The sequence below is a fragment of the Protomyctophum parallelum genome (assembly GCF_964188405.1).
Source record: "Protomyctophum parallelum genome assembly, chromosome: 20".
In the NCBI taxonomy this organism is placed as follows: domain Eukaryota; kingdom Metazoa; phylum Chordata; class Actinopteri; order Myctophiformes; family Myctophidae; genus Protomyctophum; species Protomyctophum parallelum.
The window spans coordinates 35,497,580-35,513,748 of NC_139718.1; the positions used below are offsets into that span (position 1 = coordinate 35,497,580).

The 16,169-nt window shown below is 46.0% G+C and overlaps 1 protein-coding gene across 2 annotated transcripts in view; it reads left to right on the plus strand.

Annotated features, from left to right (window-relative positions):
- Positions 1-16,169, plus strand: part of trappc12 (trafficking protein particle complex subunit 12) — a 46,539-nt gene that overhangs the window by 15,119 nt on the left and 15,251 nt on the right. For both annotated transcript variants that reach the window (XM_083792106.1, XM_083792107.1), the window contains exons 4-5: positions 11,514-11,627; positions 12,169-12,307. In XM_083792106.1, coding sequence (XP_083648232.1) covers positions 11,514-11,627; positions 12,169-12,307 — 253 coding nt within the window. The remainder of the gene's footprint in view (positions 1-11,513; positions 11,628-12,168; positions 12,308-16,169) is intronic.

Consider the following 16,169-nt stretch of genomic DNA (forward strand, 5'->3'; position numbering starts at 1 on the left):
AAAATTTATTGAGAATTTTGTTGGGTCTATATAGGGCTGTCATGAATACAAATTTAAGTTGACGATTAATTGTCACACAAATAATTGCGATTAACGGTTTTATTGTGTTTGCGGCATTGAACATTAGAACGAATACATTTTTGCTTGCCTGGTTGCACAGGGCAGATATGCACAAATACACGTATTACTGACATTCATTATTTAGAAGTATTTTTATACTTAAAAGGTAAAAAAATATTGCGGAAATAGCTGATCTACAAGCCTACAATGCATCACGAGTGAGTAAAGCGACTCGTCGTAAGCTTGTAGATCTGCTAATGTATAACAAAACATACTCTCCCCCCATGCCTTCGGCCCGGTGAAGACAAAACTTTTTTCAACACGGAAACGATTATGATGACTATGACAAAATAATTGCGATTATCTCAAATAATTGCGACTATACTAGGCGATGATGTTATTGTGACAAGCCTAGTTGGGTCAAATGCAGTGAGCTGCTCTGCATTTGACCCGACCTATCAGGGTGTCAGTGTGCTGCTCTGCATTTGACCCGACCTATCAGGGTGTCAGTGTGCTGCTCTGCATTTGACCCGACCTATCAGGGTGTCAGTGTGCTGCTCTGCATTTGACCCGACCTATCAGGGTGTCAGTGTGCTGCTCTGCATTTGACCCGACCTATCAGGGTGTCAGTGTGCTGCTCTGCATTTGACCCGACCTATCAGGGTGTCAGTGAGCTGCTCTGCATTTGACCCGACCTATCAGGGTGTCAGTGTGCTGCTCTGCATTTGACCCGACCTATCAGGGTGTCAGTGAGCTGCTCTGCATTTGACCCGACCTATCAGGGTGTCAGTGTGCTGCTCTGCATTTGACCCGACCTATCAGGGTGTCAGTGAGCTGCTCTGCATTTGACCCGACCTATCAGGGTGTCAGTGTGCTGCTCTGCATTTGACCCGACCTATCAGGGTGTCAGTGAGCTGCTCTGCATTTGACCCGACCTATCAGGGTGTCAGTGTGCTGCTCTGCATTTGACCCGACCTATCAGGGTGTCAGTGTGCTGCTCTCCATTTGACCCGACCTATCAGGGTGTCAGTGAGCTGCTCTGCATTTGACCCGACCTATCAGGGTGTCAGTGAGCTGCTCTGCATTTGACCCGACCTATCAGGGTGTCAGTGTGCTGCTCTGCATTTGACCCGACCTATCAGGGTGTCAGTGAGCTGCTCTGCATTTGACCCGACCTATCAGGGTGTCAGTGAGGCGTGAGCTGCTCTGCATTTGACCCCCCCCCCCCCCGTTTTCTAAAGCACGTCCCATAGGGGTATAGACTCGGTGTCCCCTACTTTCTTATTTTTCTCTCCCCTCTTCTACACACCAAGCTCTCTCTCTCTCTCTCTCTCTCTCTCTCTCTCTCTCTCTCTCTCTCTCTCTCTCTCTCTCGCAGTCACACACACAGCGTTGGGGAAAGGGGGGTGTTGTTATTGTTGACATACAGACCACACACACACAAAACGGCTTCCATTCAATGTTCTTCTCAGAACAGTAGCCAAAGAGGCCAACCTCTAGCTTGAAGGCTAAACTCTCTCTCCCTCTCCCCCTCTCTCTCTCTCTCTCTCTCTCTCTCTCTCTCTCTCTCTCTCTCTCACACTCACACTCCCCCCCAATCTTTGTTTGTCTGTCTTTCTTGCTTTATCTCCCCCCCCCTCTCTCTCTCTCTCTCTCTCACTCACACTCCCCCCCAATCTTTGTCTGTCTGTCTTTCTTGCTTTATCTCTCTCTCTCTCTCTCTCTCTCTCTCTCTCTCTCTCTCTCTCTCTCTCTCTCTCTCTCTCTCTCTCTCTCTTTGTCCAAGTCACAGCAGACGAGCTACACAAAGGCATCAAAGTAAAGTTGGCTCGTTTCTTCTCTCCCACGACCAGCCCGTGTGTTTTATCTTACCTCTCCTCCGCGTGTATATCGTTACAAAAGAAAAGTGTCACGGGGAAGCTGCCTGTTTTAACCAAGCCCAGGACGAAGAATCCTTTTGAAGTCTGATTTGCCTGCAGGCTCCGCGTCTCGCGAGAGACCCGGCATGTGGGCGTTCTTTGTTCACTCAGCTTTGTTATTCCGGTTTTTTCCCCCCCTCTGTTTTATTTTTCACTTTTTTTCATTTCGCCAAAGGAGAACTGCACTCAACTTGATGATGTTGAACACAATTAAGAAGCCTCGCCCCTTTTAAACTCTTGACAAGACTGTGTGTGTGTGTGTGTGTATGTAAAACAATGCAGTGCTATTGAAGTTTAGGATTGTTAATTAGTATCGACTTTATCTCTCTCTCTCTCCTATGGTGTGAGCAGGCTTAATGCACTCCAATTCGATCCACTACTTTAATGGCACTAAATCCTTGACTTTACATATTTTCACTGTCTAGTTGTGTAACTGGGTGGTGTTGCCATGCATGTCGTGCGTCTTTACAAACTCCATGTCACGTCTCGAAAGAAAGTTGACACGCTGGCTGCTGCCGCAGTGGATGAGTGGGTTTGTGTTCCATCCATTCCAAATGTGAAAAAGAATGTAGAGATATGAGTCATTTTATGAAAGTTTTCAAAAACAAAGCAATACATATAGCTATACAGTCTACAGAGACGAACAAGTGTTATAATGGTAAACTAATCCATATATTGTTATTTTTATTCAAATATAGGCCTAAACTAAACATCTGTGTTCAGATCTGTCACCCTGTTGGGGTCAAATCTGACCGCTATACTATGGTACGCAATTTTGCGGGGGGGGGGGGGGGGGGGATGCACAAACGACACAGGGATTCGTGTCCATGCTGTCGCTATCGGAATCATTGGGATTCGGGTTGACAAATCGGTTTCCCATGGTATAAAAGAAGTCCAAACTAAACCTCCGTCTGCCAGTAAAAATCCTCGTCGTTCGTTCATCCCTCCGTTACTGTGGAAGTGTATTAATGGAACCAAAGGGACCCGTACAGGTCCCGTTGGTTCCATCTGTACACTCAGCGTTATTTAACCCATTTAGGCCTGACGTCGAAAAAACGTCTTTTTAAAATGTCTTTTTTCTCTGAGAAACCTCATGTTTCTATATCCGTGGTGCTCAATATTTCATGTCAAGGACCCCAAGAATTATATGTAATATGCCTCCGACCCCCTATCTGAAAATATGTTGTTCCAGGGACCTCCCCAGAGGCAAAAAAATAATATAAATTCCAAATGTGTGCCACATTTTCACCATTTTTCAAAAATAGCAGACCTACAAGCTCGTAGCGCGCCACTCGGTGGCGCGCTATGAGCTTGTAGATCTGCTATTTTTCAATAGCTAAATTATAACATCATTTTTAAAACACCAAAAGGGGTTCCCGCCCAAAATGGGTTAACACTGAGGATTGCACTGTGCAGCACCGCCGCCACAGACATTAGCAATCCCAACACGCTTCCTTATAGCATACTGTAGCACCGCGCACTCAATTCCTCATTTAATATCCACGGCAATAAATCACCACGGTAATGCCTCCTCATTTGATTTGGTGGGATCTGATTAGGTCTTATTGCGGAGTCATTTGAGCCCAGCTAAATTATTAATCAGCCTGCTCCCCTATATCACTCAATAGTGCCCCCCCCCTCCCCTCTCTCTCTTCTGCCACCTTGTCCTCAGTTTTAATTTAAACCATTTACGCGTGAGTGCGTGCGTGCGTGCGTGCGTGGACCCCAAATCTGATTTTTTTTGTGCCATGGACCTCCAGAAGAGAAGAATTGTGTTTTAAAACACACTCACTGTGAAGTGAGGGGCGCCCATGGTGGAAGTTTCCTTGCCGTCGTCATGGCTGGCTGCCAGTTCCCACCTGATGTTGTGTGGAAGTCCTGCAGGCGGTACTGAATAGCAGCTAGCTTGCGTAGCGTCTTCAGGCTAGGACTGACAGTCTATTATATACATAATACAGGTCATTGGTTGTGGATTCTTTGAATCACGCCATAAAGTCAATGACAAAAGCCGCTGTGCCTTTGATGGCGATGTAATGACATAGATTTCTAAATACACCCCAGGTCCATTTGGTTACATTTAGTTCACTCTCCCAGTCAGTCACAAATGAAACATTTTACTGTGTAATAATGAGCATGGAAAAATTGTGCTGTAACACCCAGAAAACGGTTCTGGTTCAGTGTTACATTACACACGCCGTACAACAACTATATAAAATGAACTGCATAAAAAATGAACAGCTGTGTTAAAATGTGTATGTAGTAGGCATGTAACGATACACTCAACCTACGATACAATACGTATCACAATATGAGGTTCACGCCCGACCTATCAGGGTGTCAGTGAGCTGCTAAAAAATATATTTTTTAATGATTTAAAGCTTTCTTCACAATTTGTATTTAACTACATTGCAAAAGTAGCATTACTTTTCATCAACTGTAAACATGCTTTCTCGCTTAGAACCTAGCTCGAGTTAACATGTAAAAATGCTTTCTTTGATGACATCTATATATAAATGCACCATTTTATCTTATAGATGTAGACCTATTTGACAGTGTAGAAACTTAATTGCCTTCCTCGATGTATTAATGAGCATCAACGACCATCACCTGGGCACAGTCACAGACACACACACACAGCTCCCCTCTGCAGTGCATGGAGTCTGTCTCATTTCTCTCCGAAACACTTGAATATGATGGAATATGATTAAAGCTCACATTTCATATCACACACACACCGTCATTTACTAGCCCCTCTAAAAAAATATATATATATATATATATATATATAATCAATTAATATCGTCAGGATTCACAGCGATAATCGATTAATATCGATATATATATAGATATATGATATATTGTTACATGCCTAGTATGTAGTTTCTTTAACTTCAAACATGCGTGTGTGTGTGTGTGTGTGTTGACTGGTGGAAAATAACATGTCCTTAAAGCACTCTGTAAGCCCCTCCTTTCCCTGACCATTTGATGTTGTTTCTTGTTTTATAAAGTGCACAGCAATTTGCATGCAGTGTTAAGTGCCAAGTGGGAAGTTGTTCTAAACGCATTCCCCTGAGACACACAAACAAACAAGCACACACACACCCACGCCCACGTCACGTACCCATGCGCGAGCACACACACACACACACACACACACACGCACGCGATTGCTCACAGGCTACACAGTAGTACACACAGTGGCGCGCACGCGCAAGAGCGAGTTTCACCGGAGGGCTCAGAGTGTGGTACAAATGTACACACTCTCAGAGTAACATTGTACAGTGTTGTAGGGCTGCGTTTATCTGGCCAGTGGACCTGCAACCCTCCCGGGACACAGGCTTTGTTGCGCCTCTAACCACCGCTTTCCACTTTAAATACTGCCTACACTCCAATCCTACTCACGTCCTCCCCCCTATGCTGTCCGTCCGTCGCCGCAGCGTTCGGACAGATGTGCTTTTTTTGTTTTGTTTAGTTTAGTTTGTCCTTCCCTATCTCTATGAGAGGAAAAGACGAGACGGATTATCAGCGAGTAAATGAGAGCGTCGTGCGGCGACATGAAGCTATGTGTGTCAGGGGTACCGCATCGTTACGTAAGGTCTCCTCTGTTCACTTCTGCTCTGCTGCTGGATACCAGTCTGTGTCCTGGCAGAGCCTCACTGCATGCACCGCTCTCCTCACTGCTCCGCTCTTCTCCTCTCCTCACTTCAACTGTCTCCTCTCCTCACCTCTCCTCTCCTCTAAATGGTAAATGGTGCATTTATATAGCGCCTTTATCCAAGTCGCTTTACATAGATTGTGCATTACATTCACCCATTCACACACACACATTCATACACCGATTGCGGCGGAAGCCATGCAAGGTACCAACCAGCACATCGGGAGCAATGTAGACAGGAGGAGCCTGGATTCGAACCGCCGACCCATGGGTCATTGGACGACCTGCTCTACCTCCTGAGCCACAGTCGTCCTCTGTCTCCTCTCTTCTCTTTTCTCCTCTCCTCTTTTTCTCTTCTCCTCTTTTCTTCTTTCCTCAACTTTCTCCCATCCTTTGATTGATGGAATACTTTGTACAAAAAGCTTTTTTCCATTGTGGTCCTCACCTGAACTCTCTCCTCTCTTCTCCCTTGAGTTATCGCTCTCTTTCTCTACACATTCCTCGTACAGCACCCCCCTTAAGCATCTGCGCCTGTGTGTGTGACTGAACATGATACTGTGTGTGTGTGTGTGTGTGTGTGTGTGTGTGTGTGTGTGTGTGTGTGTGTGTGTGTGTGTGTGTGTGTGTGTGTGTGTGTGTGCGTGTGCGTGTGCGTGTGTGTGTGCGTGTGCGTGTGCGTGTGCGTGTGCGTGTGCGTGTGCGTGTGGATGCGTGTGGATGCGCGCGTGTGGATGCGTGCATGAAAATGCAGCTACTATACACAACTGCGGACATACAGTGCCCCCATAGACGTGCCCTCTCCACAGTCCACACTGCTCTCTCTATCAGTCTCACATACACATGCGCAGATTGCGCACAAGCACACACGCACGATTATACACACACACACACACACACCTGCCTCCTAATACCCTGCGGACCACTGTAGTGTGCGTGCACGTGCGTGCGTGCGAGTGGCTGCAGCTGCTTTCGGCCATCCGGGCTGCCTCCTCGTTTTCAGCCTCATTTCCTTCTCTAATGAAGATTCAGAGGCACCACAGCCACTGGGCTCAGGGCAGGATGGGGAGGGGGTTAGTAGAGGAGAGAGGGGAAGAGAGGAGAAACGGGGGAGGTCGAGAGGAGGAGGAGGAGGAGGAGGGGAAAGCAGACATGGAGGAGCGAGGTGGAACCGATGGAGATGAAAGGCGGGGTGGGGGGGGGGACATCTAATTGGGAGCACAGTAAAATCCGGAGCTCTAAAGCCTCAGTTATACTCGGTTGCGTGCCGGTGTGTCGCGCTGAATAAATAGCAGATCTACAAGATCTACGAGGTCACAACACACGTCACATCCGTGACTATTTTTCATCAAAAGCCAACTGTTAAAAGGCCTCGATTTGTGACTCCTTCACCTGGTCGGCACTAGTGTGTAGAACAGCAGGAACAGTAATGACTAAAACATCATCATTTTACATTGCTGTGTTAATTGTTTAAGAAACGGCGCTAGTGTGTGGGCCTGCACGGGGGCTCCTTTCACACCGTTTCTCAAATTGCCCATTAGAACACAATGCTTCAGTGGTGAGATTGTATGCTGCCTTCACCCGTGGATATCACAATGTCGTTCTGTGCTGGTCGGGCATGTCCAGTCCGGTACCTCAGACAGACCCCCACCACCACCACCACCACAGCTTAAACATTGTAGTCAGAATCAGAAGACTTTATTGCCATGACATGTAAACATGTTAGGGATTTGTTTTGGTGGACAGCAGAGTGCAGTTACAACATTAGGACAAGTGCAAAACGGGACAAGACAGTGCAAAAACAACATAGTGCAAAGAATAGTGAATAAATAAGTGATCAGGATAGAGGGGGGGTCAGGGGGGCGGAAACCAGCAGCGTTGAGGAGCCGGATAGCCGTGTGGGAAAAAGCTGTTTGAATGTCGGTAGAGTCGGTATAGTAGATCATATAGTAAAAGAAATGTTGTATTACATTGCCGATATTCATTCATCATCCGTTTCCTTTTTTCTTTCTTTCTTTTTTTCTTTTCTTTACAATGCAGTCCAATCCACATGAGTGAACTTTCAGTTGAGACGAAACCCTTTTCTCTTGAAGGTATAGCCGTGCTCTCATTCTGTGTTTTTCAGTGGGAACTAATTGGAAACTTGTAAAACTAGTCACTGAGAGACTGAGAGCACAATGGCGGTTCAAAGGAACAGACTGGGAGAGTGGAGAGCGATGGCCAAAGGGAGGGGTGGACAAAAGAGGGTGCAAAGGGTGCAGATTTAAGCAAGAAATAAGCAACCAGGTCTATAACAAGTAAGACGCGAGAACGCGGGAAGCGAACGCAGATCGTAAATTGCAATAACAATTAGAATAAATTACGAATTAGTGAGAAGTGTGTGGTACTGTGAAATTAGTGAAAACAGGGCCGCCACGAGAAGGCTCAGCACCGCTAACCCCATAATATATATATATATATATATATATATATATATATATATATTTCTTTTTTTTAAGTTTTTACTTTTTACACACTAGTACACATAGCCTAGTTACAGACAGTGTCGTTGTTAAGCAGCGGCGGGTGGTGTAACAGCGGGACACACAGACATTCAGCCCTTGCTGTCTAGCTGCGCCCTCTGGTGTGTCGTTGTTGAGCAGCAGTAAACAGGACTGTGACTGCTTAGCTAACGTTAGCCCATATGCACACACTAGTACACATAGCCTAGTTACAGACAGTGTCGTTGTGACAGTATTATTTTTATGTTGGGCCTAGTACAGCAAGTTACAGACAGTGTCGTTGTTAAGCAGCGGCGGGTGGTGTAACAGCGAGCAAGTTACAGACAGTGTTGTTGTTAAGCAGCGGCGGGTGGTGTAACAGCGAGCAAGTTACAGACAGTGTCGTTGTTAAGCAGCGGCGGGTGGTGTAACAGCGGGACACACAGACATTCAGTGTCGTTGTTAAGCAGCGGCGGGTGGTGTAACAGCGGGACACACAGACATTCAGCCCTTGCTGTCTAGCTGCGCCCTCTGGTGTGTCGTTGTTGAGCAGCAGTAAACAGGACTGTGACTGCTTAGCTAACGTTAGCCCATATGCACACACTAGTACACATAGCCTAGTTACAGACAGTGTCGTTGTGACAGTATTATTTTTATGTTGGGCCTAGTACAGCAAGTTACAGACAGTGTCGTTGTTAAGCAGCGGCGGGTGGTGTAACAGCGAGCAAGTTACAGACAGTGTCGTTGTTAAGCAGCGGCGGGTGGTGTAACAGCGGGACACACAGACATTCAGCCCTTGCTGTCTAGCTGCGTCAGCCCTTGCTGTCTAGCTGCGCCCTCTGGTGGCGGGCGGGTGGTGTAACAGCGTGACACACAGACATTCAGCCCTTGCTGTCATACTAAGTGGCTCACTGCGTTCGCAAAAACAACCCACAAGGGCCGCATGGTCGTGCATACAAGCGGCTCCCCAAGGAAAGTGAGATAATTTATAGCCTCAAGGTCACTTTTAACTTGATACCTATATTGGCCAAAAATAAATCTAAAAATAAATTTTAGCAACACAAATCATGTATAGGGGTTCCCACTTCCCACAACTTCCCAGCCCAAAGACTTTGTCGTTATTGTGAGGTTTGGACACTGCCTTTGTAGTTGTGGTGTGGTCCACTTGAGTTACAAGTTACAACGAAAGATGTCGATATTAACATAATAATGTAATGTGGGAAAATATCAGTAACGTATTTCATGTATTATTTCAAGTCGAACTTGGAGTCGCTGAAGTCGTTCTATTTATTTTCCACACAGAATGATTACATTTGGAAAGCCATCACGATACAATTGGGCACAATGTGTTAATTTCATGACGGGAGATGTGTGTGATGTTGTTGCCTGACATTAGTTTTGTCTAAAAAGTCTTAAAAGCCTACTTATTTATTTCAGTAACTGTTGATATCAGAATTCAATATCAGATATCCGTAGTTAGAACCATTTTAAAGCAATATATGTATTGTTATCTGTCTACTATTTCAAGAGATGGCTGTCCTCAAACTCTCCTCACAACGAGATTGCCCCTCAATGGCTGGAGCAATTGATCTGAATTTGCACACAGGGATTGACCATTATATACACCAAATAACGAAGCCCGTTTTTCACTTGCCCTAAATGTACGTTGTTTATTAGCGTTGTTATATCTAGTGCGGCTGCAGAGCTCATGTGCGATCGCTTCCCCATGTGCAATCACAGCATTGTGACTGCACCTGTGTGGTGATACTCTCTCTCTCTCTCTCTACCTCTCTCTATATCTTTTACTGTGAATCAAATTGTGTGTGTGTGTGTGTGTGTGTGTGTGTGTGGGTGTGGGTGTGGGTGTGGGTGTGGGTGTGTGTGTGTGTGTGAGAGAGAGAAGCTGGGAAGCCAACTGAGTGGGTCAAAAGCAACTGAGTGGGTCAAAAGCTTCTCTCTGTGAATACAAAACCAATTCATTCACCTGAATGGTGCTATGCAATGCATGTACACAGACGGGGGCATCACCCAAAGTCTGCAAACACTTTCAGTGTGCAAAAATATATATACGGGTATGGACTAGTCATTATAGTTAACAACAACTGTTTAGAACGGGACCGGGAGGGGGAATAGAGATAGGCTACTACGAGGGGGGGGGTGAGGTTGAGAATTTCATGATGACTATCGTGACAGGTAGAGAGATGACTAGAATGAGTGTCTCTCTCTCTCTCTCCCCTACTGTCTCTATCCCGCTCCCAATTAGCTCCGTGGCTGTGATGAATGGCACTACACTTATAGGACCCCAATCGGCGGGCTGACCTTGTCATGTGGGTTGATGGGGTGGTGTGACTCTACACCCTGGTCCCCTCCTCCCCTCCCTCCCTCTGCCCCCCGCTCAACTCCCACCACCTTCTGTGGAAGCAGATGCTGCTAATGTCTGTGTGCGCGTGCACCCAGGCACGTACTGTATATGCACACACGAGCTTCGTCCTCTGGTTGCCATATCAGCCGGTCATCCACGCACCGTGTGTCGCTCACACATAAAACACACACACACACACAGTATGTGTTTGGATCCCTTTAGCTGTTTTTTTGTTTATTTAAAAGTCTTACTGGGGTCCTAAGACAATAATCTACGTTTAATAATAAGAAAAACACTAAGTATTTCACAAGTCATTTATCACTCACAAATAGTGAGGGATTACTTTATTAGACTTTCACTGTTCAGTCTGCTAAGATGTCACAGTTAAAATCCTGAGTGTGAATGTAACTCTGAAAGTGTACAAAATGTATCCAAAAGGTCTTTACTTGCGCACCTCAGCCTAATACGGCTAGTCCGATGCATCACAGGAGCAGAGGACAACATTTGCAGAAGGGATAGACACTGGAGCACGTCGGACCGTTACAAGAAATGACTGACGTTCCGATCGTGCGGTTTTCCCGAGAGTTAGACCTTCGATGTTTCCGATGCTTTCGTGTGACTCTTTAGTATGATTTAGGGGGGTTAATGTATTAAAAATAAGACCCGTCTGGAGTGAGTGGTGCTGTACTGTACTGTACTGTACTGTACTGTACTGTACTGTACTGTACTGTACTGTACTGTACTGTACTGTACTGTACTGTACTGTACTGTACTGTACTGTACTGTACTGTACTGTACTGTACTGTACTGTACTGTACTGTACTGTACTGTACTGTACTGTACTGTGTGTGTCTGTGTCTGTGTGTTAAGCTGTGCAACAGTGACACTTGGTGGTGAACAAACACTATAACGCTATCTTCGTGCTCGGGACAGACCCAGGGACACACACAGCTGTCTATAGGAGTGGTTGCACCACTCAAAAAAACACAAAAAGTTCTGGAGATAAAACCATGTATATCCTTCCTCTCCCTCCCATTCAGAGCAGTAAGAACTGGCGCGCTGCAGTGGACCTGACAGGCCGGCTGCTGACAGCTCACAACCAGGGATATGGCAAGAGTGGCCAGCCCACGTCCCACACCACAGAATCAATGCAGGTACTGGACTGTACCTTCGTGTGTGTGTGTGTGTGTGTGTGGGTGTGAGTGAGAGTGAGTGTGTGTGTGTGTGCTGGTTAGCGCGAGTCTGACATTCAGCCTAGTGTCTGTCTTCTTGCGTGTGGGTGTGCATTTGGGGAATACAGAGTCATGCCCGACATGCCGTGCGCGTGTGTGTGTGAGAAAGAAGCTGAGAAGCCAAGAGATGCCTGCATATATTACAGTCAAAGAAAAGAAGCATGCACGGATTGCACACACACACACACACACACACACACACACACACACACGCACACACTGTATGACAGACAGAGGGCAGTACTTCCCAGAGAGAACAACAGCTGTGATCAGGGGAGATAGGAGATACGCTTGATATATCTCTCTCTCTCTCTCTCTCTCCTTTTTATCTATACTTTATCTATTCTCTCTCCTCTCACCACCAGTGTATTGGATCAATGTCAGATGAGGCATAATGTGAAAGTGCTTGTATGTTTTTAACTGTGCACTAATCAGTGCGTGTGCGTGTTGCACGTCTTTCCAGCTGTGGTTTGTGCGTCTGGCGCTGCTGACCAAGCTGAACCTATTCCAGAACGCCCACCTGGAAATGGAGCCGTTCGGTAACATGGATCAACCAGATCTGTACTACGAATACTACCCTGCTGTTTACCCTGGCAGAAGAGGTACACGCACGCACACACGCATGCACGCACTCACGCACGCACGCATGACTGTAGCTCAGTGTGACAAATCAACTTTACTTTTAATTATGACACCACATACATTTAAAGAAAAAAGTCCTCATGCACGCCTACGGAGGGCCAGGTGCGTCGGAGCAATGCACTGCAACAGCAGGAAAGAGGGGAGTCCGGCACACTGTCTTCACTTACAGAACTTGTATTACTGTTTCGATCAATCAATGCCTGGTGAAAGACCAAAGACCAAATTGACCACTGGGGACCCCCCCCAGTTTGGGAACCACTGGTGTAGAGAGACGGGGAACGCAGAGACAAGCGAGAGTGGCATTCAGCAACATGGTCCAGCTGGGAATGGAGCCTGGAACTACTCGGTTTGTGGTATCACCCCATCAGATATTCTTTACATTTCCTTTCGAATTTATTTCACTGACACATTTGTGGGTTCTCAAAATGCTTTTTGTGCTCAAAGTCAAACACGAAGATTTATGTATATTTCCGCACAGTAATGAGCAGGATAATATGTCTATACAGGTATATGCCACCTTAGAATAGATGTAGGCCTAGACCTATTTGACAGTGCATAAACAGCATTGCTTCGACATTAACGACCATCAGCTGGACGGACGGACACACACACACACACACAAACACACACACACACACACACACACACACACACACACACACACACACTCACTCACTGCTGTGGGCAGTTCAGAAACCCGTCCACGACCACCAGTGACATCATCGTTAGGCAGATTGTTTTTTAAACAAGATTTATTTACGTGAGAATAGTTTATCAGACTATAAAGATCAGATTACATAGAGCAGTGATTCCCAAAGTGTGGTTCGGGGTCCGGGGACACCCAGGGTCCTTGAGGGTCCCCAGGGAAATGGTTTGGAACCAAATGGACGCTTATGGGTCTGTAACTCTGAGAGTGTACAAATGGAACCAAATGGACCCTAACAGGGTTTATTATTGTGAGATTGTGTATTTTATTTTATTTTTTCAAAATTCTTCAAGGGGCCACAAGGGGGGCGCTCCGCGGGCCGCATGTGGCCCGCGGGCCGCCATTTGAATATCCCTGCTCTAAGCTGTAGCCTAATATAACTCTCATTCTGACTGCGTGGCTGCTGCAGTGACACTTGAGTCTGGCATTGGGATTAAATGGTGCATGTTAAGTAACTTCAGTGCTTGATAATAAGCATTTATCATTAATTTGTATCAGCTGTGTCTAGCGTCATCTTGTATAGGCACACTAATGTGACCCTTTTTTTAATTATTGTTCCCACATTATTGTTGACTGACAACAGGAAGTTATGGCCAGATTGCCCACTGCGGTACAGTTACAAATATGACAATAGCAACAAACCACCAAAACAGCCAAATAGAATAAAGATATTCAGGAATGTTTATCAGTGGAATCCTGCACATTTGGTACATACGGTTTACAGTTTAGGCATCTATCTAGTTGGTGAGCTTGTAGAATACTGGTTCTGAAACTTTGTCAGGTCAAGGACCCTCAAATTGATATTGTATTTGACCGCGGGCGAAGGGTGCCATGAAATGACCTACTGTGAGCTTGTACATCTGCTATTTGTGTTTGCCCCAGTGTATAAAGTATGGGGGTTAAAACGATTGTGATGCTGTATTAAATTAAGTTGTGCTGCTACTACTCATTTCATGTTTGAAAGCTTCTGTAGGATATACTGTATATACACGAGGCATTATGAATCCCATTCCTCAATGTGCCGCAAGGCTACGACGAACGCTAGCGCTGCGGTTCAAGAATATGCCTCTTCCTGCGCTTGAACTGAACATATATCACCCACCTCCTTTTTTACCCACCAGCATACCGCCGCACCACAGCTGGCCTATTAAATATTAACAGGAGAAAGTTGTGCAACCTCAGGAGCTTAATGTGAGACGGCACCATTGAGAAAGTACCAACAACTCTACTTGTCTCCGGCACCACTACTTTGGTTTAGTTTGGTTTTTTTTACACTGCATGAATTGTTCTCTAATGTATTCCCATTGCTTTTGGATCCACCATACCCCTAGGGCTACCACACTGAAGGCAAGGCACACACACACACACACACACACACACACAGACGCAGACGCATGCAGTGGAAGTTTGCACCGCAGCGACTTGTAAGGGGAAGGCAACCGATTGAATTTCCTTTGCTCAATATTAAATGCTTTGTGCCCTCCTACTGTAAGGTGCCCGCAGACAAACTGGCACGAGTTATAAGCCTAGTCTGGGCATCAAAAGCGGTTAACGTGTTTTGGCTGGGCCCGATGCGCCCGCCGCATCGACTATCTATTATCCATGATCGCACCGGTGGAATGGCTTGAGACGCAGGGGGCGTGCGCCCAACGTGTGAGCACTGGTTTTCACCTAGTGCAGTGGTTCTCAAAGTGGGCCGTCTGGAGACCCCCAGGGGTCCTTGGGGAGGGCTCCCCAGCATCACAATCATTTTAACCACTTCATCTATATTTTATACTTTGTCTATTGAAAAATAGCAAATGTGCAAACTCACAGCGCGGCATGTAAAAAATTGGAGAGTTTGAGTTGTATCACATGTTCAATTAAGGGGCTTCACTGGACCCTGGCAAATCAATAAATTACACTTTTCCACGATTGCGCGTGCAATCGCCAAGGTTAAATAAGGTGGTGCCGTGGTCAAACGCCAAGTGTAAGACTGAGCTTTGATGCCAGTGAGGCTCCTTTTTTGAAAAGCAGCCCGGCCTGTTTTTTTTGTTTTTTTTTTACAGTCTGGATGAAAGAAGGGCCGACCTCTGAGCGCCCTGAGTGTCGGCTGGTTTGATGTCAACCACAAAGAGCGAGACGAGGAGAGAGGGGGAAATGAATACGGAGAGAGAGACGAGGGAGGGAGACCAATGGCCCTATTTTCGTCAGTGCCGTGCCCCCTATTCCTAAACTTCTTTGCCTTTTTTTACTATTTTGGAGAAGAAAAAAAAAATTGTTCAACTATAGCCGATCTACATTGACACGTTGTGAGCTATAGATCGTCTATTTGAACTTTGGTCTAGTCTGCTCGTCATGTTTCAGGGCTGACTACTGCTTTCAGCCCAAACTGGTGGGTCTGGTGGTGTGTCCATAGCAAAGATATGTTTGTTTTGGTGCGTGATGCAGAGGCTCCGGGGTTGTCGGATTCTGTGAGTGAAACGGCTCTATGAAAACAAGCCCAAAAGAAGCAACCGGTGAACTGAGTGGTGCAACTCCCCTCTCCCCCGTTGGAGTTGGAAACAGTCTGTTGGAGTTGGAAACACTCGGTTGGAGTCCCACCTTAGATGTTAGATGCACTGTTATCTACTGACTTTATCTCGTCTTTCTTTTGACGAGACGCAGTGATGCACTTATTTTATTCTTTTCGCAATTTTTTGCAAGCGACCCACTTCGTCACACCACTAGTGTGAACAGAAATAGCAGATCTACAAGCTCTAAACGTGTCTCATCGTGACACGCTTTGAGCAGACCAGATGGTCCTGAAGATCTCACCTGAAAACAAAAGGCGACCGGGCGTTCTCGGTCGCTGCATCCAGACTTTGGAACGCCCTGCCACTGGTTGTGAAAGCTGCACCTTCTATGGACATTTTTTTAATCTCGTCTAAAAACACACGTGTTCTCCCTGGCCTTTTAACACCACATGACCCTCCCCCCTTTTTAATCATGTGTTGCTGTGCTCTCCCATTGTACAGTCTTGTTCTGTACTTTTATTTTACTGTATCTTTTAGTTTGTTTTTTATGCTGTCCAGCACTTTGGTCAACCTTGGTTGCTTTAAATGTGCTATAGAAATAAAATTGACATGACTTGACTT